This window comes from Talpa europaea (genome assembly GCF_964194135.1).
Source record: "Talpa europaea genome assembly, chromosome: 11".
Taxonomy (NCBI): domain Eukaryota; kingdom Metazoa; phylum Chordata; class Mammalia; order Eulipotyphla; family Talpidae; genus Talpa; species Talpa europaea.
In genome coordinates this window covers 41,423,131-41,450,855 of record NC_140078.1, presented here as the reverse complement: position 1 = coordinate 41,450,855, position 27,725 = coordinate 41,423,131, and the positions used below count along the sequence as shown (strand labels likewise).

The following is a 27,725-nucleotide window of genomic DNA, read 5'->3' as shown; positions in this document are numbered from 1 at the left end:
CAAGTCCTTGTTTGGAGCATGTGGAGAGAACCAAACACGTGGCCTGCAAAATCTTTACAGATTTCTTCATCAGAAACTCAGAGGGCTCAGTGGCTGTCCAGATCCGTTAAAACAAAAGAAACAAACATCAACAACTCTAAATTCATAGGAAAAACTACAGGTCCTCCCAGTAGGAAGGAGAGCTTCAGTCTGCACTGCTGCATGGAAAAGAGAAATGCAAAAGTCTTCTCCTCTAGCCATAGAAAAGGGACTGGTTCAGCTCATTCTAAGTTTGTGATTTCTGCTCGCAGGAGGGGATCTGGTGGTAGAATGGGGCCAGAATACATTTGTCTTGTAGGCAAAGGAGCAGTGAGTGTTGGCATTTAGCTAACGCTCCTGCAGCAGGGGAAAGTCTAATTTCTTCTTCTTTTGGTAATTCATCAAATCTTTAGTGATTTATCCTGACATTTCTCCTACTGGATTTGCACAGGGCTGTCTCAGGATACCGGGGTACCAACTTTTCTAAGAGTATCTGCTCTAGTGTGTCAAATCTTTATTCTTAGCACCAAACTTTTGCAAAGTAATATACAGCACATATTCACTTTTCAGGCATCCCTGGTCAGTTCCTGGCAGGTGAAATGCTGAAGGCTCCCTTTGTTCCCAGACACTTTATTCAACAAGCATTTCTTAAGGCCCATGTTTGTGCCAGGAGTTGTGTGCCCTCACTTCAGATGATTTCGAGGGTGCTTGACTGGTGCTTGAGAGCCACCTCAGGTGCCTGGGCCTCCTTCCACGCGGATGTGGGGAGGACCAGCGTGGACCAGGTCAGGCGCTAGCCTTCGGGATCCCGGTGTGTTATGGAGGAGCTGAGGGCCAGTATAAAGGGGATGGATCCCCCTCTGTAACATCTTGTCTTGAAACTGTTTGCCGGGAGTTGGTAAAATTCTGCTCCGTAATTTGGAGAGAAGAAAGGATGGCACAAATTCGCCTGGACAGAGGTGGGGTCACCTGCATAGCAAAGCAAGTCAGCGAGACCCCGGTCCGGAGGGACAGCTCAGGGGACGCCCACTCGGAAATTACTGTGAGGACACCCGCTCGGGTCCGCACACCGTCGCCAGCCCGGCTCCCATCTGCGCTCCAGTCCCGGGCCGCCCGCGGTCCGCGGCGTCTAGTCGGTCCTGCCTTGTCCAACCCACGGTTCCTCCTCCCTCCTCCCGGCCTTCTGCTCCTCCTCTGCTCCTCCCCAGCCCTCCTCCTCCTCCTGATCCCTCCTCCTTCCAGCCCGGCCTTCCCGCGCCGCCGCCCCCACGAGCGAGACTTCTGGGCAGCCCCCGGCGCGGCAGCCTCCGCCCCCAGCACGGTGTGCTCGCCGGCGCACAGGCACCGGGTCCGGAGCGAGCCCAGAGCCGCGCGCCGCCGCCTCCCCGACCGGGCGCCCGGACAGGCTCCTCCGCGTCCGCTCGAGTCCCCGCCTCACCGCCCGCCGCGGCCACAGCGCACAGCGCCGGCCCCGCGCGCACCCACTGCGGAAAGCGGAGAGCGCCTCGGGCAGCAATGCGACCCTCCGGGACGGTGGGGGTCTCGCTCCTGCTGCTGCTGGCCGCGCGCTTCCAGGCGAGCCCGGCGCTGGAGGAGAAGAAAGGTAAGGGCGCGCCCGCCGGTCCCGCCGCCTCCCCGCCCCGCGGCCGGCCCAGCCCGGCTCCGCACCGGCCCGCCGCCCGCCCCTCCTTTCCTGTTTCCTTGAGGATCGGCTGCGCTTCTGGCCGGGACCGTGGGAGGAACTGGATGTTTCGTTTCCAGGCTGGGCGAGTCTGGCGACGGGAGGTGCGAGTAGGGGCGATCTGGGGCCCGGGGCCGCGGGGCTGCGGGCGGGGTGTGGGACCCGCCACCCCAGGAGCTCGGCGCCCCCGCAGTCCTCGCAACTTTCTTTCCTAACTTTCCTCTGGCACCCGGGTCCGTGCGCTTTGGCGCCGGGTGATTAGGGTTCTGACGGGGCCAGCCAGCGCTCCAGCACGTGCGCCCTGCGCTGTCGGCCCAAAAGGCCTGGCCAGACCGGGGGCGAGCTCCCCGGGGACTTAGGACCCCTGAAGGAGGACTGGCGGAAATTCGGCTCCCGACTTCCACCCCGCCCCCACCGCCCGGGACGGGCGTTTTCCCGACAAGAACCCCCTCGCCTCCTCCCTCTACCCGTGGCTCACCCCGACGCCGGCTCGCTGGAACCCGCCTGGCCAGCCTGGTCCCGGCCCCGCCCGCAGGTCTCTGCAAGCCTTTTCCCGGGCGTGGAGCCTCGTACTGTGAGACCCGAAAACTCGTCTCTGTCACTACCTGTGGCTGCTGGGAGGCGAGAACTTAGTTTCCTCTTTGGCAACAGGGTGGGTGGGGTCGGACCGGTCCGTAGGCGCAGACCCCAGCGGGTCGCCGGCTCGAGCCCTCCCGCTGGCCCGCAGCTGCCTTCCTTCGCCTGCGCCCCTCGTGCCCGTGGGGTCTCGTTAAGTGGTCGCTTCCCGGGCACTCCTGAGACCTGCACCCCACCTGCGACCCTTTGGTCTTGGCTCTAGACTGTGCAGTGAAACTGAACGGGGCCGGGGACCCGCCGCGGCGCGACGACTTGGCCCCAGTGCCTGACTCCCCTCTAGCCTAGTCCCCGACCGTATTTTAATCCAGGGCTCACAGAAAACTCCCTCCTCAAAATTCCGAGATCTTCTCTTTGGGATGATTCAATTAGCTTTTGGAAGGCTTTGAAATTGGGCCAACCAAAATTTTAAACTTAATTTTTTAAAAAATACTCGATTGATGTCCATGGTTCACATGTGCCAAAATGTCCAGACTGAACATGAGCGAGTCTGGCTTCGTGACTACCGACCATAAACCCATTTGACATGAAAAACATGCCTCAGAAAGTTTAATTGCACAATTTCAAAATCGAGCAGCAGGGCTCCAAGAGTCAGGTCTGTGCTTGCCGTTGATGTCATTGGTGCCAGAGTTTAGTTTGGTGCTGAGAGCATTTGTTGGGGGAGCTTTAAGGTGTAATGTAGTGGTTCCCAAACTTTGTCGCATGTTAGAATCACTTGGGATTTTAAAAAATAAATAAATAAAAACCCTGTCTGGTCCTACCCCCAGACATTCTGATTTCATTGGTCCGCAGTGTGATGTGAGCCTCGGGATTTTTTAAAACTTTTGCATGATTCAATTGGACAGCCAGGTTTGGAAATTATCTACATAGAGGAAAGATTGGTAGAGTCTCCAGAAAGATTACCTGCCACTGTGAAGAGCTCTTTTGGAACATCTTAACATCCTTAACATCTTAACAACCTTGCAATATATGGGAATGAAGGGGCAGGGTGATTTGAATAATAATGGATTATTCTTTTCTGAGGTCCTAGTGGAAAGCTTACCTGCTCTGTCCACCAGAGAGGGGCCTCCTCCTTTCTGATTTGAGCTGGCAGGCTTGGTTTTGCTGCAGAAATCTGCTGGTAGTGGGGTCTTCTGAGGCATGTGGTGAAACTGCCTTTCTGCTGCAGGGGACCCCTGCACTTACTTTAAATTAAGCTCTTAGACTATTGCAAAAGCATCCCGTTTCTCACTGCAGAAATATTCCAGTTTTTGATACTACCCTTTGAACACAAGAATTAATGCCTGCAGGTTTGTTTCTGAGAAAAAAAATAATAGAAATACCACTTAATTTGCCTGATTGTCCTGTAATTGCTTAAAATAGACTCCTCCTGAATAAAATAGTGAGAGTAGGCAAACAAATGCCATTTTATTAAAGTAACAAAAAAGACCAAATAGTAAGGAACAAATTATTAAAAATATAAGAATTGATTTCTTTTTTTTTAACAAGAAATGTTGAAATCCTGTATCAACCAATCCAGTCAGTTTTGTTCCAGAAAACTTACTCATAGAGATATTTGTTTGGTTCTAAAATACAGTGTTTTCTATTCATACTGTACTTACTGGCAGACACTGTTTTAAGTGTCATTTTAATCCTTCCATGCAGCATATGAAGTGGGCATTCTCATTATATATGCAGAAACTGAGGCAGAGAGAAGTAAATCGACTTTCCCACAGCAAGTAACAGGCAGAAGCAGGATTCAAACCCAGCCTTCTCTGTCAGGAACGCCTCTTAACCCCCAGCTCTGCTGCTTGTGTGAGTTCTGGTTTTCAGGTGCATGAGCATCTGTGTCCCATGATAGGAGGGGACAGAAAGGCACCAGGGCATTGGGAGGGTCCTTGTGTGAGACTTGGAGCCATCTGCTGTCCATGCGTGGAGGTAAGCTTGGTCACCAAATCAACAATGAACTTGGAGATTGCTGGAGGGATGTTGAGCAAGCCCTTTGCTCTTACAAAATGGAAAGGTAAAGGTGTTGCTCTAGAGAACTCTTGGGTGGTATTCCAAGGATGCAGGAATTCTCAGCCACATGAGACTGCCTTGGCCTCACCCTCTAAGGACATTCCTGATTCAGGAAAACTGGGCCATTTTGAGAGAAACAAACATTGAGTTTTTGAATTGTATTTGAAGTGATGGCTCTTCTTTCTTCAGGGAGATCAAGCCAGAGGAACACGTTTAGTCCTAGCTGGAAACAGGAGGCTTGTCCTCTCCTCCCAGCTCTGGGTGAAGTGACACATCACCTACTACCACAGGCTTTCGTGTCCTCATTACTGAATCCAGTGGATATTTCTTGAGTGTTCAAGTTAAAAAGGGTAGGGAGGAATCTTAATGATTTCTATTATTGCTTCCCGAGTATGGATCTTTAAGTCACTCACTGAGTATTCAGAATTTGCTTTTCAAATCTGAGACGGAAGCCAGTGGTGTGTGCCCGACCCATATCCACCCTCATGTAGTTCTGTCTAGCAGTAACTGGCTGATAGTTGACTATCACTTCTGGCTCCATACCTTTATTTTGTAGTCCATAATTTTTCAAAAACATCTAAATTTGAAGAAGCTGATTGCCAAAATACATTGTACTACATACCTAGATTTGGTCTGTGCAATAGCACTAATATTTACTAAGATGTTTTTATAGGGAGCGTCACCCTGTTTAATAAGAAAATATTCTTGTTTTCCTTTGGTTCAAGCTCCAGGACCAACAGCTAGTGTCTGAAGCTTTGTTGAAAGGAATGGCAAACCAACTCTAATATTAGATTGATGATTATGGGTGTTTAGGGAAGAAAATCCCATCATGGTGCCCCAGGCCCTTATATAGAGATAAGATCAAAATGTTGGGGACACTCAGTAGATTACTTCACCCACACCGTGTGACTTGCTGTGGAAAGTGTGGGGTGTTTGTGTGTGAGTTTTATGAGGACTTGGTACACACAGTAGGACTGGGCTTGTTTAAAGTTAGGTTTTACTAACTGAGAAAAGATCAAGGATCTAAGTTATGGTTGTCCATGCGTTGTTTCCATGTAGATGCTATTTAAAAACTAGAATCTGTTCCTGAGACCCTGTATTGAATGGATCCCATCTTGTTTCTTCTGTCACTTTGAGAAATTTGAAATTATTATAATAAATGCTTTTATTCTCAGTTATTTAGTCCTGACTTACTCTTGTACCATTAGCATGCATGTGTGGACTTGAGAAAACTTCTTAGCTTGGCTATTCCATTTGATGTCATAATTTTGGCCCATACATCCTTTCTCATTTTCCTCTGAAAAGGTTATCTTTTCTAAGAAAATTCCAACAGTTGGCTCTGCTTCTCTAAGGATCATCTGCCATCAACCTATGGCATAAGCTGGTTAGTTTGACTTTAGGCAAGGGTTCAAGCTTTCAGATTTTTGTCAGATAATCAGGTTGACTGAAAATTTCACTTTTTCAGAGTCACTTGGGAAAGCTTCATTTCTGCACATTCAGATAGACACAATTTATTCAGTTGTCTAGAAAGTTTCCTAAGCCAGATGGGAGTAGGGGGAGTGGTCAGGGCCAGTGAGCATAAGTGACTGTTTGCTTAGCCCTGTTAGAAGCTGAGTGCTGGACTTGACATTTTAATCTCCGAAGGCCTTGAAGTATAATATCACTTGCCTGCCCTGTTGACTAAGCATTTGTGAACCACATATGCTTAAAATAAATGTTACTCCTACCAAATTTCAGCATCTTGCTTCAGAAGGTATCAGTAGTAAATGAAAACTAGCATGGGGCCTCCCCGATGGTGCAGCGGGTTGAGCGCAGCGCTGTGAGGCTGTCCACAGCCTCTGCAGCACGAGTTTGATTCCTGGCCGGCCAGGGAGATTCCCACGTGGCATGGCAGACCTCTCCTGTCGCGCCTGCTGCTCCCCTCAGCAGTATATTTCGGTCGTCTGCCTGTTCTGCTCCCAGCTCTGTCTCTGGTGAATCTTCTCACCCTCCTGCACCTCTGGCTCCAGTTCTTATATAGAAATAAATAAATCTTTAAAAAACAAAACCAAAAAAACTAGCATGGGTGGGGTTGAGGGGAACAGATAGAATTTCCCTTTGCTCCATATCCTATCACATTGTGGTGGGTTCTCAGGGGAAGACCCAGAGAATCCTATTGTTTTCTGAATATTGCTGAAACCTTTCATTACAAGAATTTCAAATTACACTTCAGGGGACTAATGGTTATATGGGAATGCCTAGTGCACGACTATAAAGCACCACAATTGTACCACATTACTAGGGGCCAGTTCACATGGCCCTGTTCAAATAATTACATAAGTTAAACACTATTGTTTGCCCTGAGAGTATAAGGACAAGTATTGCTACCTATTACCCCTTAGGCTGTTATTTGCATTTTTTTTTTTTTTTTTATGTTGGAGCCACAGTGAGCAGTGTGTACTGTTCCAGCCATATTTTGAGATGTAGGAATGAATCAGACTTGGTACTTTCCCTAAAGACTGGCAGTCAATTAGGGGAAGAATGATCTGTAGATAACAAGTGTGAAACAATGTCATAGAAACAATGATCGGATTCTGTGCAGGGTAAAGAAGATTTCTTCAGGGTAAGATTTTTTCAGGGTAAAGAAGATTCTGTTGTTAATCTTTGCTTTTAGTTCCACCTGAGGAAGGGCTCATGTAAAGTCCAAAATGGATGGAATTCATTTGAGCCTGCAAAGAGCTGTTGGAACTTTCCTCAGATGTGAAGTGCATTTCAAGAGAAGTTCTGGCAGTAGCAGGAAGAGCTCTGTGTAATGGGTTTGAGTGTCATGAGAAGAGAAGGAGTAGATGGGGAGGATGTGGGTCATTGAGAACTTCGAATCCTCCTGTGAAAAAGGGGATCACCGTGGAAGTTGAGGCCAGGAGCTGTCATTGTTTCTATGCTCACTGTGGCATTTTAGAAACTGCTCACTGTGGCATTTTAGAAAGACAGCTCTGCCAGTAATATGGGGAATGGACTGCCGAGGCAGCAGTGAAATGGGGAGATGGGTCACTGCTGCAGGAGCGATGAGGAAGCAGGAGCAGTGAGGGCACAGAAGTGACTCTGCTGACCTGGAGGCAGAACACATTGACAACTGTGTCACAAGCATAAGAAATAGAGACTCCCAGAGGACACATGGGCTTCCGACTTGGAAGCCTGGACTGATACTGAATTGATTCACGGCAGCTGTGATGCTCGCAAAGCAGGGTCAATCAGGGGTATGAGTACTTAGATGGAAAAGTCCAGGAGGAGTAAAAGATGCATGTCTAGAGCCCAAGAGAGCAATATGGCCTGGACCTGACATTGTATTAGCTATTTCAGTGGCAGGCATTGTCTTTGGCTGTAGAACTAGCTGCCCCAGCCTATCTATGGTCACTGTTACCGTCCTTATTGAGCCATGGCAGGTTCTGGATTACCAGCTGCTTTCTGACTTAGGCTGCTATGGTTAACAGTGTATATAATAAAACACATTGCACATGTCAGTACATATGCTATATGTAAATAGATCCTCAGATGGGAACCACCCCTCTCTCCTTATTTCTTATTTAAGACAGCACAGATTACTTGGTTTAGTACATTACCAATGTACAAACAGTCCAAAACTAGGTGGAAAATTATTTTGTTTTTCTAAGCAGTAACTTTTGAAACTCGAACATACCTTAGAATTACCTAGGAGCTTTTAAAAAGAAGATACCTTGCTGCACTAAAAATCAGTTGAATCAAAAATTCTGGGTGCTGAAGCACTGCCACATACATTGTGTGAAACTCCTGAGTGAGTCTGATGAGTACATTAGGTGGTGTGTGTAGATTGTGGCTGAGAAGAGAATTTGTCTTTGTTCTCAGACTCCCATTTCTTATTGTCTGAGCTTCCTCAAGTTCCATGAACAGTATTTCATTAGTAAGTCAGCCTCAAAGTTGTTTCCCCCCGCCCCCATGAGTTGTTCCATGAAATATCACCATGGTGGCTCCCAGCATTGCTTCCAAAGGTGGGGACTCCCAGTCCAGCCTCTGAATAAGATGCCAATGGGGTGAAGGGACCAGCCCTGCGGGAGGTTTGATAAACAACCCCTGAGCTCTAGCTTGGTCCCAGATACACTAAAGGAGCATGACAGCTCTGCTTGTCTGCAGGGGACTCCCATTTGGTAGGGACTGAGCAGGGAGACACCTGAATGACTTGCTGTAACACAATGTATTGTAATAGTTGCAACTGAGACTTCAGTGGGAACCCAGAAAAGAGAGTGATATCTGTGATAGGGCTAGGCTCTCCATAAGAAATACCTGAGCTGGACACACAAGAATGGGATTTTGTCAGCTCTCCAGGCCAAAGGAAATGAATTAAAAATTACTGTGGGCCTGTGCTGCTTTAGAAAATCCCGCATTTCTTGTTGTTTTAAATATTTGAATGTTTTAGGAGCACAGGGGACTGTGATGATGGTGATTGGGTGCTTTGGGGAAGGAGATTCTATGGGGACTCAATGTGAGGGGGTGGGGGAGAAGAAAATATGGTCTAAAAAATGTAAAAAATGATAAATGTTAAAATAAAAAAAGAAAAAAAATTGAATGTTTTATAGCAGATGCTAAGGTTTTAGAATCCCCTGCTTTATTTTTGTAAATAACCGTGAGAAAATTGACAGTGTCACAAGTACAGTGGCCCAGGGTCACACATTTAAAAATTAAAATGGTCTTCTTTTTTTTCTTTTTTTTTAGTGACAGTTGTTGTGAAGAATTGAGCAAAAGTTTGAACTATAGTTGACAGTTTGGCATTTACCCCAGTATCGTGATGAAAAAGGAAAGTGTAGTTTCACGTCCTTTATCTAACTCCTGCTAAAGAAAGGAGAGAATAAAAACAAGAGACAACATAACCCCACATAACCCTACACACAATAAATATATATTGAAGTAGAAAACATCTTTCCAGAGCATTGCCACTTGGCACGTCTGTTTCCTAATTTGCTGTTGAAAATTGCACAGATTTGCCTGTTTATTTGAAGAGATCATTTGGAAACAAACAGGTAGAGTCATAGAAGATGAAGGATAAAATTTCATGGCTGGTGCTACGTTATGTACGTGCCTGTATGTGAAAAGAAATAGAGAAGTGGTTTTTAGGCCACTGTCTATTTAGCAGTTGTTTAGAAAAGCATCTGTGAAGGACTTTATTTTAAAAGCAGAAATGTGATTCCTGGCGGTTTACAACTACAGACTCACATGCCTGCACATGGTGGTGCTGTCACAATTGCTTTAGCAGTTGTATATCCTTACAATTGTATATCCTTGCACGATCCTTGAGATCTTCAAGACTTTTTGCTTAGGTTCCTTCCTTTTACTGTAGATTTTGGAGAAATTCGATGCATCGCATGTAATCTCTGATATGACAAACCAGGCATCTGTGGAAAAGTGCATGATTTTACTTCTTTGCCTATACTCATAAATTCATCCTGTTTTATTGTCTGGAATAAAAACAAATCAGTTACTGTATCTGTGCAGACCCTTAGTGACAGGTAAGTGTGCCCTAAAAATATCTTAAGTAGGACTTTAGAAAGTTTTTCAGAAAGCTTGCTTTACTGTCAAAAACCTGGTTTTACTTGTTTGTCAGCAGCTATGGAATACCTGAAAATTATAGAAGAATCCATCCCATGGCTTCTCTGCATTTACGCTGTAACTGCTGCTTCATTCCTATCCATTGAGTGTCATAAATGCCCAAAACTGTGCTGAGCAAGATAATTTGGCAAATAATTTTAAGTTTGATCTAGTACTAACCTGCAATATCTTTTTTAAACTAAAAAATATTTTCAGATAACATTAGAAAGTTAAATAATTATCTCTTTTACAAGAAAAGAAATGAAGAATCCCCAGTTTCATCTACCTTTGATTAATACCATGTGAATGACAGAAAACAAAAGTAGATCATTGAAGAATTATTGTTAGTTTTTAAAGTTTTGACTTTTGGGGGCTTTTAAATATGATTCATTTCACAACTTCTTCTTGGCTTTGGTTTGTTACAAAGTTAATAGAAAATCAGAAAACTTATCCTTGTATTTACTTCTTGATTTCCTTATCTCTACTGCCATTTCCTGGTACTTTAATAGAATTTATGCGTGGTTCTATTTATGAGTGAGAATAATGTATTGCCTTATATATAGCCTCCCTCCCGCCTTCCCTACCTTCCTCATTCTTGTTTTGCAAGCTGTTATGAATAAGCTTTTGCAGGGAAAGAAAATTCTGACAAATCACTGCAAATAAAAACCTTTTACAAAGGACTGCAAAAATACACTATGTAATTTTTTTTAAATTAGAAACTGTCAAAGACAATAGGTGTTTATGATTTTTAACACAAATATTCATACACTTGTATCATTCCTTGAAAACTGTTGCTAAAGGAGTTTTCCTTAGTGTATAGCTTAATATAATTTTTCCTGTAATTGTTGTTAGTTACAGGGGAAGATAAAACAGGTTAGAACCCACCTTCCCAACAACTTCCATAGAACAACTAAGCTAAATGGTTCTAAGGATCATTCTGCTGGAAACATATGTGAAATTAAAAGCAAATCTAAATGCATGCAAGATATGTATTTAGACATGTTTCTAATAAGTGTGCCATCCCTATAATTTAGATGCTAAAACATTGATGTCATAATAATAATAACACCTTGCATTTGTACTGCACTTTACAATTTACACAATCTCTCTCCGAGCCCAACAACCCACAGGATAGGGATAATTACTGCACTTGGAGGTGAGGGATCATAGTGCACAGGCTCACAGCAACTCTGCAGTTGGGCTGTGGTCACTTGGCTGATCAAAATTTAGATGCTAAGAGCTCTTTCTGCTGTGGGACAGATGCCCCCAATACCAGTGTAAAATGTCCCACTTTGAAAAGTCTTTCGTTTACAGTTATTAATGCATCCTATCTCTCTTAGTCCTGTTTGTGAATCAAAAGATTAATAGAAGTGTCCATCAGCATTACTTATGCTTAATACCCCTAACAATTTCTTTCTGTTCTGCTCCATTTTGGAAATTTCTTTTGTATAAAGTATTTTTTTTTTTTAAGAATTTAGTCTCTTCTATGTGTATTATGTGCCTGTTTCCTACAATAAAGGGTAATGAATTCGTGAGGCTTGAAAACATTTATTTTAGAAATTACAAGTGTGACTTTTTAAAGTTGTGTCATAGGGCCTCCCTGGTGGTGCAGGCAGTTCAGCGCCACCCTGTGAAGCTGTCTGCAGCCTCTGCAGTGCCGTTTGATCCCCACCGGCCTCGGAGCAGCCCACATGGCAAGCAGACCTCTCCTGTCCCACCTGCTGCTCCCCTCATCAGTGTATTTCATTAGTCTGCCTGTTCTGTTCCCCGCTCTGTCTCTGGTGAATTCTCTTACCCTCCTGCGCATCTGGCCTGTACCCCAGTTCTTGTATAAATAAATAAATCTTTAAAAATAAATAAATACAATAAAGTTGTGTCATAAACTCATACATTTGCCAGGACTATAAATATGTGAAGAAAAAAAGTGGAAAAAAAGTGGAAAAAGCAATTTGCTGTAGCAGTTAAGTCAGTTAGCACATACCTGTGGCAAAATATGCTAGTTCATTTATATAGATCTATGAAGAGTTGTTTTTGTGTATTAAAAGAGATCACACATTTAAACTCTTTAGGATGTGTAAACACCTTTCAAAAAAAAAAAAAAGGAATTTGACAATAGAGTGGCACTCCAGGATTGCTGGTTTTCTTTAATACACACTTTGTAAGAAGTCATTCTGACTGCCATTATACTTGAAGCTCTGACTTTAAAGAAAAATTATTATAAAAGCTCAAAATTATCCACTTAAAGCAGGCTTGTTGATTGAATGTGTGGAATATGGCATGTGATGGTGAGTAGATTGCTCATTGATGGGGAGAAACCTTTCTCAAAAGGAATTTCGAAATTGTGTTCATTTCCCTCCAGTAGGAAGGAAAGAACTTCTTTTGGTTATTTTTTCTTCTTAACATAGTGAACACCTCATTATTCCAGCAGAAATTCCCCCAAAGGCATTTGTATTTCACAATTATAAAGTGAAACAGAAAAAGATTCTGTATGTAAACTTAATTAAATGCACTGTCAGTTGTCATCTGTGTGCTGCAGATTGAGAGATGATCACTGAGCAGACATGTGGATTGTGGATTGTTAGAGCCTGTGTGTCAAATGCCTGGGACATAAACTTGTATTGATTTCAGGTACCATTAATATTTGGGCCTCTAAGTTGTACAAAAGTTAGTTGGGCAAAAGCTATCTCACTTTACCTTCCATCAATAAAAGATTGCGAAAGGGCCTCCCCTGGTGGCACAGCGGTTGAGCGCTGGGCTGCAAAGCTGCCCATAGCCTCTGCAGTGCCTGTTAGATCCCCGGCCACCAGCGAGGGTCCCACATGGCATGCAGACTTCTCCTGCCTCCCGCTGCTCCCCTCAGCAGTGTATTTCTCATCAGTCTGCCTGTTCTGTTCCCCGCTCTGGCTCTGGTGAATTCTCTCACCCTCCCATGCTTCTGACTGTACCCAGTGCTTGTATAAATAAATAAATACATCTTAAAAAAAAAAAAAAGTTTGCCAAGGCAGTCAAAAGTTGAGCAATTTGGTGAAATGAAGCAATATAAAGAGTCAATTCACTTTTGCCCACTGGAAACTCTTTGTTTCACCACAAACTCAGTGAAGTATCTGGTTTGGGGGATAGGCAGCTGAATGAGAAAAGTTCCAGAAAAATGGGAGACTTGGGTGGTTATCTGAGTCCATCTTCCCTCCTGACACTGTATTGTTCTTGAAATCTTGGCTAGAAAAAATTAGGCTTTTAAATTTGTTGGGCAATGGCTACTAACTCTTCATAATGTCACCCTGTTACAAAAAAACAAAACAAAACAAAACATTCAAATGATAGCCAAGAATAAAAGTAGCCATGAACGTGTAGCCTGGACCCTGTAATGGAGCCAATGGAAATGAAAAGCCAAATGGGGGGACCCTGTAATGGAGCCAATGGAAATGGGAAGCCAAATGGGGGGGTTTGCCATAGTATATTCTTCTCTTGGGGTTTTTGGGCTCCCTTCCCTACTCCCCACCCCCATACTAAGTTTTGAGAAGAGATTGGACTTTGTTTCTTTCCAGGCCCGTGTTCTCTCATTGAGGTGAAAAAAGACAAGTTGGATGAGTCAGAAAACACAGGTGATGAGGCCAGCGTGACGAACACAAGTTTGTAGTCTAGGGAAAAGTCTGGGTGATTTATGAACACCTTTTACAAGGTTGAATTTTAAAGCACACGTTAATATAGTAACCTATGTTTGCAACTGGTACCTTAAGTCTAAGAAGGGGGTCATGGGGACCTCCAATTTGTACCTAGCTGGTCAGGTAACAACCTGACCTTGACTTGGCACCTGAAGTTAGGGGAGGGAAAAAGGAGGAGCAGTCTCTTGTAGGACCAAGCCTTTAACCTGTGGGATCAACACTGTTTTTGGGTAGATAGTGTCAGAATTCAGTTAAACTGTAGGGTACTCAGCTGGTGTCCCAGAATTGCTTGCTAGATGTATAGGGAAACCCCCACCTATACACACAGCAGAAATGGGTGATCAAGGTACCATCAAGGCACCAACAAAGACATCCTCCTCTTTATTTGTGATAAAGAGCATGCACCAAGCCATTCAGAGTCTTGTCTTGAAAATGAAAGCTCTCAAAACAAAAGTTTCCCTAATCCCTCCTGCTATGAGTGAGACCAATTGTATGGGGAATATAACCAAGATGAAAATGCATCATACAATGTGCAAAAATGAAAAATGATGTAAAAATATATAAAAGAATGTAGTTAATAATAATAATAATAATAATAATAATAATACTTATAATAGAAATTAAAAACAAAAACAAAAGTTTCCACCAGGTGGATGTTTGTAAACTTCTCTTGGGTCTGAGTATGCCCAAAATCAAGTCTGTGAGTGATGTTGCCAGTATGAACTTTATCATAATAGGCTAAAAGTCCTATTCCTAGAAGTTTAGTGATTTTTTGTTTTACTCCTATAATTTTAGTGATTCTGGGAATAATCACTAACATTCAATATGGTCAATTCATTTTTTTGGTATAAAGAGACAATAATAGCCTTCTATCTCTATCTATTTGATGTTAGGGCCTTACTTTCACTCAAAAGATTGTTGCTTTTGTCTTTCATATCTTTGGCTAAGTGCTCCTCATTTACTTGTACAAACTGATGATATATTCCTGTTCTATTTTCACATCAGGACTTTATCACTCCTGTGCCTGTGAAGTCTCCATTTCTTGCCTCTTTTATCACGCTTATCCCTTCTCTCTTTTCATCACTAAAGCACATGTGGAAATGATGGAAATGCACCTCTCCAGCCCAGACTTTATGTCTTTGTGGTCCTCTGAAAGCCTGACCATCTCACAAGGAAGAAGACAGTCACCCTGCCTGGGAACCTCGGCCGCTTAAGCAATACCTAAGCTCCCTAAAGGGACAAGAGAATGGATCTGAGCTTTTCCTTTCAATTATTACTTGATGTGAAATTAATTGAGCTCTCTCACTTGGAGCTAAGTTCACTTGTGATGGATTTTAAGCCACCACGCTGTTGCTAGCGATGGTTGTTTCCATCCAGGGCTCCACCTGAGAACCTCCTTCGGTTTCCTAACTCTCCACCTTGTTTGTAATAGGAGGGCAGGTGCTTATATGGAACCAGGAAAATTTACAAATTATTTATTTCTTCTATCATTATTTTTGAATATGCAAGGTGAGAGACTTGTCATGAATTAACATATGCTAGAGATTTACTATTTTTAAACTTGTTTTAAGTCTGCTAGCAAAACTAAATTGCTTTTGCTGCAAGAAACACCAAAAATGAAAAAGCTAATAGTTCAGCGATGATCATTTATCTCAGAGGCATTGCTAGCAGGATAGTTGCTTAAACAGTGAGAGAATTTATGAGATCTTTGATTTACAAATAGGCTAAAGGGTGGTCTAGCCCTTGTGTGGTTTACACCCTCGTGAGTTTTGTGGACCCACGTGGTGCCTTCATGGGGCTGTGACCTGCTTGGCGGCTATCCATTTGAAACATGGAAGGCACAAAGTGAAGGGTCTGTCATGTTGGGGTCTGGAATATTAACTTATGGTTAGCATTTTTTTAAAAAAGTTAGATAGGGAAGAAAAAAAATGTGTGTTAGGAAGGAAGGATTAAGAAAGTTAACTATTGCATTGGTGGCATAATAGTGAGCACAGCTGCCTTCCCAGAAAGTTAACTATTGTACCTCCCCTCCATCATGATTTTAAGCATTAAGTTCTTCATGTTCAAGACACCTTTTAGAGTAGATATTAGTTGGAACTCAATGTTTTGATCTTATATTTGTCAATAATAATTTTATTTAATATAGAAGTTAAGCAGATTTTTTATTGTATAATTCTTAGATCTTAGTAAAAACAAAACATTGAGTACCTTATAGAAATATGAAGTGTAGATTGCTGTATAGCAGAGATTTTTGTTGTTAACTATTTTATCTTTAAAGAACTATAAATTCACAGGAAGTTGCAAAATAAGCACTGGGAGGTCTTATCCACCTTCCCCTAATGGTAACGTCTTAGTGAAGTTTTAAATATTTAGTTTGACATCTTTATCTAGTATTAACCTAGGCTAAAAGTCTAGTATTAACCTAAGTTAAAATATCACTGTTTTACTTAGCTAGTGAAGGGATATTATAAAAATCATAGCCTTCACAACACTGTCTAGAAGTTATTTTTTTTGGTATGTAACATTTGGAGGTTATGAAGGCATGAGGAGAAAAATGAAACAAGGGATAGAGGGAGAAGATAGACACAGACAAATAGAGAATTAGGGAGCTAGAGAAACCGATCAATTGAATGGTTGCATAACCCAAATGCCCCCTTGTAGTTTTGGGATGAATTTGCACATGCTAAGTTCATTTTCATCTGTTTGGCCTCTTTTGCTATCTTTAGTTTAAGTCTAGTTGCCTGAGACAAGGGTCTTCAGATGCTGTGATGTCATGTTCCTGATCAAATGATCAGATGGAAAATCCATGAAACTACACTTTTTTGATTTGTATACTTTTCTACATGAATGTTATACTGTAATGTAAGTTTTAAATACTAGATTCACAGTCACTTGGTAGAGAAGCTAAAAACCTACAGAGAAAGCCAAAATTGTATTAGAAAATTCAGGATCCCCAAGAAGATATTGCACTTCAGAGTCAATGCAGTGCTTCTTTCTTTGGCATCTTAGATAGTGAAAAGATCTCTTTTACTCAAAGTGAGACTCCTCTTATTGTTACTTCAATTAACTCTACATTAATTACGAATTATTTTTAAAATAGGGTTGAAAGTGGGTAGCAACAGGTGACCCACTCCTACCCCTTTACATATATTTAGCTCCCTCTGAGGAAAGACTCCTCATCTAACAGGTGTCAACCAGCTGCAGAATCTTTGCAGAAAGACAGTGTCACTGGGGGTAACAGCTGACTTTCCTGCCTGTTTTCTCCCACTCTGACACTATATTCAGATCCATACAGGGAAAGAGAACAGCAAACCTGTCCCCTGGAAGGAATGTTCCCGGTCCACACTGCAGATGTGTCCACATTCAGGGGTCCTCTGGTCAGTGGTCTCCAAAGCTTTTCGTTTCTCCATGCTTGTTATCTTGCACAGCCGTAAACTCTGCAGTTTCAGTGGTGTTAGGTTGTGTTAATAGATTAGTGCAATTAGGCAGAATCTTGTGTGCCTGTCCACTTTCACTTTTCAGTTTAGTTCAACTCGTAGGCAGTATCACATGTTTACTGTGGACCAGAAAATTGCTGCTGCCAGTTACATGGACAGAGCGTGTGGTCTGTGCCTGTGAGGAGCCTAGAATTCAGAGCCCCACTCAACTCATCACGTTTCCAAAAGTGAAAATTTAGTCTCATGTGGTTTATGACTTCTTTGGAATGGGAAGGTGCTCACAAGGAGCCAAGCTGGGCTCACTAAACAACAGCATCAAAGCCTTTACTCACTGTCTTATTTGAATAATCACATGAAAACCAGCCTCATTTCCCTCTTTCCTCTTCATCTGAGTGACCAGTGGACAAGTCTCAGCACCTATTCTCTCAGCAGACCTGAATTAGTTAAAAATACAGGTATTCACATTTCTCAGTGGACATCTGAATTGTTTACTAATAAGCTTGGTAATTGTAAGAGATGTAATTTCAGCCTGCTGGTAGAGCTGGTCCTCATTGTCAAAACAGGTGTTCAACTCCCATTTTCGTTTTGTCTGGAAGATTCTGACTTCTTTTTTTCTGTCCCCAAAACATTAATACTTTCCCCCCAAGATCTCAGCTCTGAATGCCTCTTCAGAGGTGAATGTTTTGACACAATGGGGAGATGGGAGCCAATTGCGAGGCAGTCAGCCATCTGGAACCCTAGTGCTGGACAAACCTCTGCACCACCACCTCTTCATTTGGCACCAGGGAGGTTTGTTCTGAAGACTGGGGTACTGAAGGTTGAAGAGGGTGAGCAAGGTGATTGTGAAAAGGGAGGTAAATGAGAACCCCAGATGATCTGGCTTTAAGAAAAAATATAGACAGTGAGAAGCTGGAAGTTTGTCTGTTGTGCCCTACTTCCTGGAAAATCCATGTACCATAGAGAGACACTCCTATCTGATCATCAACCCGAGTCTAAAGACATCAGAAGGCAGGAGCATGAAAATGATGAGTGAAGGGCGCTGGAGGAAGCATATGAAGCCTGCAGCATATGAAGCTTTGCAGCAATATGAAGCTCCAGAAGAAGACCAGCACAAATAGGAAAGAAAATGTGTAGTGAGTGCTGAAGGTGTACTGATTTATACATTTATTGAACATTGACAGTGTTCACAACTTGAACTGGCTCCTGAGATGCAGAAATGTATTTGATGTCCCCACCCCATACCACCCCATGGAGGTTATTAAGTAGTATTGGTACAATGATGGAACTGCTCTAAAGTTAGTTCTCCCATTGAGGAGCCTTTTGAATTTACCCACAGACTAAGCCATGTGGTAGCAATAAATCACAATTGTGTGTGTGTGTTTGTGTGTGTGTGTGTTCAACCCCACCTTACAGTCGCCTTTTTTTTTTTTTCAGATTTATTTATTTATGCATACAAAAACTGGGATGCAGACCAGAGGTGCAGGAGGTGAGAGGATTCACCAGAGACAGAGTGGGGAATAGAACAGGCAGATCTACTGAAATACACTGGTTAGGGGAGCAGCAGGCGAGGCAGGAGAGGTCTGCTGCGCCATGTGGGTTGCTCCCTGGCCAGGGAGTGAACGCGTGCTGCAGTGGCTGGCAATAGCTTGATAGCACTGTCTTTAACCCCTGTGCCACCAGGGAGACCCCTTACAGTCACTGTAGCTTAAGGATTTGAGAGGAGGAAAGAAGTTTTGGTTTTATCAACTATACATATTTACCATGATTTCCTTTCTCTTGGGTCATGTGCTGCCATTGTCCATTGCCTGAAAATAGTCCTTTCAATATTTTGCTCAGTGTTCTTGTTGTTTATAGCAGGAAGAGAGTCTGGCACTTATTACTCAGTAATGTTCTGAAGCAAAAGTGTGTGGATGACATTTTATAACTTAAAAACTTAGTTGCACAGGCAGTTCTTCCACAGTTGGGGTCCATGGAAATTGTTTTCCTATTAAAAGGGCCTATGTATTGTTAAATTTGAAAAACATCAACCAGTGAATGCCTCTTGGGTATCATGTCTTTTCACATTCCTTATTATTATTATTATTATTATTATTAGTTATATATATATATATTTACATCAATTTTCATTTTTGTGCAGTGTATGCATTCTTATCTTGGTTATAGTCCCCATACAATTCCCACCCCCCTGGTTTTGATCCTACCTCCTCCTCCCCTCCCTGTAGTGTGTCTCTGGTTTATAGTTGCTTGTTGATTTTGATTTTTACTTTATTATAATTAGTCTTTTTCCCGGTCCCTTATTTAGGTTTTCTAAATCCCTGCTATGAGTGAGACCATCTGGTATTTTTCTTTTTCTTTCTGGCTTATTTCGCTGAGCATGATCCCTTCCAGCTCCATCCATGTTGCTGCAAATTGCATGAGTTTATCTTTTTTGATTGCTGAATAATTCTTTTGTGTCATCGCAGCAATTGCAAGGAAAGCAGTCCCTCACCCCTGGTACCCCATAACAAGCACAGAGAAGCAGGGAGCTGATCATTCCTGAGGTCTAAGGATGGAAAATCCAGAAGATGGACCTCTGAGTTCACTCTTATCGGACACCTTTTTCTAAGTCCAATTAAGTAAGCTCTAACCTCTGACCTCGTAGCTCATATACTCCCGGTGAAACAGAAATCCAGAATTCCATGAATGTGTCACTGAGAGTAAACAAGTGTGTTTAAACAAGTTTTGTATAGGTAGAGTCAGTGCTGTCTCCATTAGATCTGGTCTCAACAAGGAAAGTTGCTTATTAGAAAGTTTTGTTTTGCAGGAACCCAGTGCTTTCTGCATCAGGTTTGGAATCTGACCTGGGGGAAACCCAAAGAATGATTTTTTTTTCACCCAGGAAAATATAAAGAGCAGATTATCTCTTCATATCTATATTGCCCATAAACTTTCTGCACAATTACTATATGAATTTCTTCAAAGAAATAATTCATCCTGAGACTCAGCTAAATTCAAAGTAGAATTCAGAGATACTTAATAAAATGGTGGGCTTGGCAGATTGTATATTGTGTAAATCCTTTGTTTGATATAACTGGAAAATTTTCCATTAGAGAGAAGTTCAGGTAAATGCAAAATGGGTGGATTAGATCTTCGTGATTTATTTTACTCACTGCTGTTTTTATGTCAGAATTGTGTAAAATATTACAAAATAGCACTTAAAAGTGCCTTCTTCAACTCTTCTTTATTCTGTGTTTCATCTTTGTCTCTAAAAAATAGGAGAGAGACTTTATATCTGTTTTTCAGTGTCTACTGAAACTTTGAACTACTATGTTTTGGAGTCAGCTTGCCTTTTCCCAGAAAATCTAAGGTTAACATTAAATAACTGCATGTTTATCCAATCTTGTTTACAGGAGCATTAGAAATTTGGTAACCTTTGTATATACTTTACACTGTAAACTAGGTAAGAGGTTATTGGAACATTTAGAATTTCACTATAAACTTCCAAAATTTCAGGTGAAGGCTACTGCATTTATATCAGAAGGTATTTTTTTATTCATTTAGGAGTCAAATTAGCTGTATGAGAAAGAATAAGCATATGTAATTCTACTTGGAAATCTCTACAGAAACCTGGACAACTTCACGATCTTCACCCAAATTAACAAGGCCACTTTGACTTGTTTCCAGCAGTGAGAAGCCCTTAGTAAATTCAGTCTGGGCCCTCAGTAGTTAATGTAGTGACTACAGGGTGCCAGAGTCATCGATTATGGGTAGAAGTTATAGAAAACATGGAGTGGACCTGTAGCCTCTGTACTTCTTTTTTGTCATTCTAAATTGTTTACCATCATTTATGTTCTGATAGAGCTTTCTCATTAGACTTTGAGTTCCATGCAAAAAGTAGCTTTATGGTGCAGTCAGCCTGTGATTCCCATACCCTGAGATGGACACAGCAGGCACTAAGTAAATACCAGCAGCATGCATTCAATTGAATATCTAAGGTGTGACTGCATTTCAAATAGACTTCTGAAATCCCAACACATCTGTTTATTAACTGGAAAGCATGAATGTTTTACAAAAAGAAAAAAAAAAGACTTTGTTTATACCAGTAAGTGATTAAATCGTATTAATTTCAATTCCTGGATTTTCTCACTACTTTTTTCACATTTAATTTGGAGTACATGGGAAAACAAGTATGTTTAAAGGAGTGTGGTGATTGTTTTCTTACTTACTTTGCTTTTCAGGGACTTCATCTCTAAAGTAGAGAACATATGTTGGTTAAAACATATTTTTAAGGAATTTTTGGTTGGATTAAAATGAATGGTTGTCAAGGCAAACTGTATCTTAATGCAATCATGATTAGACCTCTTCATATTTAAGAGTCTAACAATTGTCTGCAGTATTCATCATTATCCAGAAAATTCAGGGCTATAGACTTCTATTTTTTTTAAGAAGTTGGCAGGCAGGTCAGAGAATATATGATATTCAGAGTCCCTCGGTAATCAAAAACACAACTAATTATTTTTGCATGGACTATGATAAAGTGATTTTATGTGCATAAAAATATTATGACTATGAGAACACTTAAATATTGAATTAAAAATAAGCTTGATTTTCACTTCCTGGGAAGTAGCTATTAACTGTAACCTTGAAAAACAGTATGAGCAATGAACTTGCTCCATGCCAAGTGTCATGAAAGTCAAATAGTTGCTGGTTATTGATTAATGACAAAAGACAGAAGTCATGTCCTTTCTGTCTGGATCTGCCCAGAGTTGGCATGATGGTCAGAAGACCACAGGTACAAAATGAGGAGTTAACAGTGGAATAAAATTGAATTCCAAGAACAGGGAATGTAAAGTTCATTTAATTCTGTGACTTATATCCCAAATACCATATACGTATTTATATTCAGTGCAAGATTTCCCAGTTTTCATTCTGTTTTCCATGTGGCATGGGTGTGGTGAGAAGGGGTTAATGTTATTTACTCTGTGTAAGAGGAAATTACAATGATAAAACATTCTGAATCATCTACCATATGAATTTTTAGATCTTCAAACCAGAAGACATAAAATAGAGGGAACCAAAAGAAGTATTTAAACAAAATAACAACAACAGGCAAACTTTGCAGGCATACAGGAGTCTGGAGAAGAGTTTGGTCTTGACTTTGACTTACAAGTTTAGGAGTGGTCTTTGTTTTACCTTTGGTAGTGGAAATTAGACTTGTGACTGTGAGTTCTCTTTTGTTGTTTTCAAAATAAGAATATCACATATCTAATATTGTGATAAACTGATATCCTTTAGCAATATAAAGTACAGCCCTGTATTGGCAAGTGTTCTACCTATTTCCAATCTAATGGCATCTGTCCCGCAAGCTGTCATTTAATGACCATGTATTACATGCAAGGCACTGGCCTCAGAGTTAGTACTTTGAGTATAGCTCAAAGTATAGCATAGCTCAGGACTTGAGTCTAAAACCTGGCTAGTAGACTTGGGGAATATAGAGCTGTAGACTAGTTCATAACTAGGGACAGTTTTGCCATCACTATCCCCACTCTTTGCCCCCAGGGCCATTTATCATTTTCTGGAGAAATTTTTGGTTTTCATCCTGCAGTGTGTTACTGGAGCCTGGCAGATAGAGTCCAAGGATGATGCAAAGCATTCTCTGCTGCACAGGATAGCCCCACGACAAGCAATGATCCCTGTAAGAGAATGCTAGTAGTGCATAGTGGAGAAAGCCAGACTGGGGCCAAGTCAGCCACATTCAGCCTTTTCTTTTTCATCTTCTTTAATATTGCATGAGAATACACTCGTATTTTTTATTCCTCTTGTTTTGGAATTAGTGTTTCCTTTGTTTGGTTCTGTTTGTGCTGAAAAGCACCCCAGCCAGCAGAGAGCTGGCATTCCTGACACACCGGACCTGCACCAGCTTGTCCAACCTGAAAACTCACCAAGTGAAAGCAGCGTCCTGTGAAACTCCGTAATTATGCCCATCCATAAACTGGCTTAAGAAGGAATCCATGTGGAGTTAGAAACGGGCCGTTCGCTGTTCTAGAAGCAACATAAATTTAACATAAAACACGTGCTTTTCTTTTTCCTTCTCCTCTCCTCCCCTTCCTGGCAATGCAAGCATGCCATTAGGTAAAGAAATCTTTCATCACAGCGCTCCCTTAGAACCAGAAGAAAAACCAACTAGTTTCAGCCCCATTTTTTGTCATGGTAAGAGGCAGCTGCTTCATTCTGAAATCTAGTTTCTCTTGATAGCAGCCTGCCCAAGAGTGAAAATATATTTAATAGTATTATACAAGTGAGTAGTACATGTATATCTATTTCTGTTTTGTGGTACTTTAAAACAATGCTCTTTGTGCAAAGATTTTAGATCGCTGCACGTAGAATAGGGGTAGCAAGCTTCCTGCCAGGCAGAGGTCCTAGTGTCAGCACCAAAATCCCCAACAAGTCTGAGAAGTCTCTGTTTGGCTACACTTAGAGGGAGTTAGCGGACAGAGTCTTGGAACAGGGCCACACCCTGTGGGACGTTCCCTTGGCAGTTGGGCAGGACAGGTGACTGAGAGTCCTTAGAATTACAGCTCACCTTGAAAAACAGCTCTGGTTGTGAGCCTACATTCAATATCATTTCTTCCCCTATAAATTCTGTGAAACCATAAAATACTACACTTTCTTGAACTTCAGAGTCATACCTGTAGCAGTGCCTGGCCTAGCGCAGGTGCTCAATAAATACTTGGTGAGTTAACACCTGGGCTAAGAATTGAGGAGGTCTTAACCCAGCTTTCTGATATAACAAAGAAACTAAAGGTCCACAACAGTTCTGTGATGGAAAGAAAAAGGCAGCTTCATGACCCAAGATTTGTATGGCCCTGGCGACCATGTGCTGGTAGATGCCCAGGAAAACTGAACATAAACCCCTGCTGGTACAGATATCTGCCACTGTACTTTTCTGAGATTGCTAAAAAGTCCTCCCCACCCCCATTGTTTTAGTTAATGTCTCTTTTGCTGTACAGAAGCTTTTTGATGTAATCCTAGCTGTTTATATTTTCCTTTACTTTCTTTGTTTTGGGGGAATGAGTCTTTAAAGATATTGCTGAGATGTAGGTCTTGTAGTGTTCTAACTATATTTTCTTCCATATATTTTATGTTTTCAGGTCTTATGTGCAATTCTTTTATTCATTTTGCATTGGATTTTGTGCATGGTGTGAGGTAGTAGTCTAGTCCCAGCAATTCTACTCTTAAGAATCTACCCAAGAACACAAAACATTAATTCAAAAGGACACCTGTGCCCCTATGTTTATTGCAGCACTATTTACAATAGGTAAGATATGGAAACAACCCAAATGCCCAAAAATAGATGACAGGATCAAGAAGAGGCAGTATATATACATAATGGAATACTATTCAGCAATCAAAAAGATAACCTAATGCCGTTCACAGCAACATGGATGGAACTAGAAGGGATAATACTCAATGAAATAAATCAGAAGGAAAAAGAAAAATATCAGATGATTTCATTTATAGGGGAATATAGGGCACCCAAGTAAGGGATCAGGAAAAAAAATAAAAAAGCAAAATTAACTGGCAACTATAAAACAGAGAAATTTTGCAGGGGAAGGGAAGAAAGAGGAAGAGGGATCAAAACAGAGTAGGCAAGAGCACAAGGGACTATGGTGATAGTGCACGGGTAAATTGGTGGTGAGAACTTTATGGGAAGTACACCTGAGAGGAGAAAGTATGCTTTGTACAAAAATGAATAATAACCTAAAATATATATAAGTCAATATTTTTTTAAAAAAGGTCCCCCAAATTGTTCTGCAAATGTTTTTGAGTCTGTTCTTACCGATCTCTCTTACTATTGGAAGATATCACTGGTAAATATGCAGAGTGAAGAGGAAATAGCATAATTGGTGTTTTGTAAGTATGTTAACGTAGTTAAAATACAATTGTTATTCTTGTTTTGTCAAGAGATACTAAAAAAAATGCCTTGTTTAGATAAGTAACTCTAGGAAGCATTTTATAAAAGGTCTTAAATTTATGTTTATTTTTATCAATGTTTCCCCTGAAAATAGTTGAGGCATTTTGGGAGAGTCACAATATGATATGGCCATTCCAGAAACTTTTTTTTTAAAGATTTATTTATGCATACAAGAAGTGGATGTTGACCAGAAGTGCAGGGGGTAAGAGGATTCACCAGAGACAAAATAGGGAGCAGAACAGGTGGATCTACTTAAATACACTACTGAGGGGAGCAGTGGGTGAGACAGGAGAGGTCTGCTGCACCATGTGGGTTAGCTCCCTGGCTGGGATCAAACTCATGCCACCCCACAGTGGCTGGCAATAATAACCCTGAGACTTTAACCCTGTGCCACCAGGGAGGCCCTATTCCAACAACATTGAAAGTGCAGGAGTTCAATCTAAGGAAAGGGAGGCCCTTCACCAGCTCAGAAACCCTGGCCATAGGGAAGTCCTTTCCAGGCTATGGTCTCAACTCCACACCTGGTTTGATTGTTTCCTAAATCATTGTACACAAAGCTATCTCTGGGAGTATCTGCTAGAACATTTAGTTACTGAAAATATCGGTTTAGAGGAGTCTGCATTACTGGAGTGTTGTTACGCAGAAACACTTTTTTAAAAAGGGTCTAAAAAGAAAAAAAAAACTAATGCATTTAATCAAACTGGTTTTAAATGAAAAATACATTATGTATACTCTTGAAGCTGACTTGCTCCTTTTAAAAGATTGTAAGTAGAAGGGTCAAAAAAATCTTTGTGTGGTATAGTTAATTTCAAAATAATATAAGAAATTGATGTAGCTCAATAGCTAACCCCCAAATAATCCAATTAAAAATGGTCAATGACTGAATAGACATCTTCCAAAGAAGACAGTCAGTCAGATGGGCAACAGGTAGTAAAAAAGTGCTCAACATCACTAATAATCAGGGAAATGCAAATAAAAATACAATCAGATATCCTTCACACCTGTTAGGATAGCTGTCATTAGAAAAGATAAAAGATAACAGTTACTGATGAGGATATGGAAAAAGGGAACCCTTGTGCACTGTTGGTGAGAATGTGGTCTGGTGCAGTCATTATGGAAAACAGTTATAGAGAGTCTTCAAGAATCCAAAAATACAGAATCCAAAAATCCAAAAATACCATATGATCTAGCAATTCCACTTCTGGGTATTTATCCAAAGAAAATGAAACTATTAATTTGAAGAGATTACTGCACTTACTTCCGTGCTAATTGTAGCATTATTAAGGATAGCTAAGATATGAAATCAATAGACGTGTCGACAGATGAATGTGCAAGGGAAATGGATTTAATGGAATATTAATCTGCCATTAAAATAGGAAATCTTGGCATTTAAAATAGCATGGGTAAACCTGGAGGGCACTATGGTACGTGAAATAAGCCAGATAGAGAAAGACAAACACTCTGTGATCTCACTTACATGTGAAGTATTAAAAAAAATAATTGAACCCTTAGAAACAGAGTTGAGCTATGGCTGCCAGGGCTTGGGTGGTGGAGGAAATGGGAAGATGTTGGTCAAAAGATACACACTTCCAGTTATAAGATGAGTAAGTTCTGATGATCTCATGTATAGCATGGTGATTGTAGTTAATAATACTGTGTTATATACTCAAAGTATTGCCGAGAGAGTAGACTTCAGCCTTCTAATAACTACACACAAAATGCAATATGTGAGGTGATAGGTGCATTCAAAAAGGAAAAGTGTGTGCTGTGTCATTTATACACATATGGTTAGAAAATAATCAGCCAAATGAAAATTCCTGACATATTCATTAACTAGGAAAATATTCCCCTGGGGAGCAGAAACTTCTCTTTAATTTTTACCCCATTATTTTCTATTTCTTAATGCATAATATATTAATATACTATATGTGTACATTATAGTTAAATAACTAATCATTTATCAGGGGAATATTCTCAAAAAGCTTTTTTTTTTGCTAACAGGAATACAATTAAAAAAAATAGCTTAGTCCACTGGTTTTCAATCTGTAATGAGACATGTTTTATAAGAATTTTGTTAAGGGCCTACCTTGGTGGCACAGGGGGTTGAGCGCCGCACTGTGAAGCTGCCTCTACAGCGCCGGTTCAATTCTGGCTGGCCAGCTAGGGTCCTGCATGGCGCGGCAGACCTCTCCTGTCGCACCCGCTGCTCCCCTCAGCAGTGTATTTCGTCAGTCTGCCTGTTCTGTTCCCTGCTCTGTCTCTGGTGAATCCTCTCACCCTCCCGTGAATCTGGCCTATACCCCAGTTCTTGTATAAATAAATAAATAAATCTTTAAAAAAAAATTTTGTTTAGTGACATGTCCATCTGGGGTGGGGTGTGTGCAGTAGGTGACAAGCATGTGCATTGTGTAAAGCTGTGCAAGTGGGGCCCTGGGCTTGCCTGGAATGTGGGCTGTAAGCACTGATGAAACTGGGGAAGTTTAGGTAAACACAGCTGGAGCTGCCCTGTGGCCTTCGGGTGACCTTGGACATCACTACTTTACCTTTGCCAATGCATGTGCATCTTCTTCAATTTCTTTTTATTTGTAAATCAGGTATCTGACAAAAGAATTTATATTCAGAACAGACAAAGAACTCTTAAGACATAATAGTAAAAGAAATAACCCAAATAAATTATCAGGCAAATAATTTGGTTAGCTGCATCTTCTTTGGCAAGGTAGGCTCTTCTGTGATGCTCTTCAAGTGGT

General features: G+C 41.4%; 1 protein-coding gene across 3 annotated transcripts in view; it reads left to right on the top strand.

Moving 5' to 3' along the window:
- Window positions 1–1,530: 1,530 nt before the first annotated feature.
- EGFR (epidermal growth factor receptor) overlaps window positions 1,531–27,725 on the top strand; it is a gene marked incomplete at both ends in the record, with an annotated part of 193,660 nt that continues 167,465 nt past the window's right edge. For 2 of the 3 annotated variants that reach the window (XM_084248363.1, XM_084248362.1), the window contains one exon: window positions 1,534–1,621. In XM_084248363.1, the coding sequence (XP_084104489.1) occupies window positions 1,534–1,621 (88 nt within the window). Of the gene's footprint in view, window positions 1,622–27,725 lie in introns of all 3 variants that reach the window. The other variant, XM_084248364.1, reaches the window with a different exon arrangement.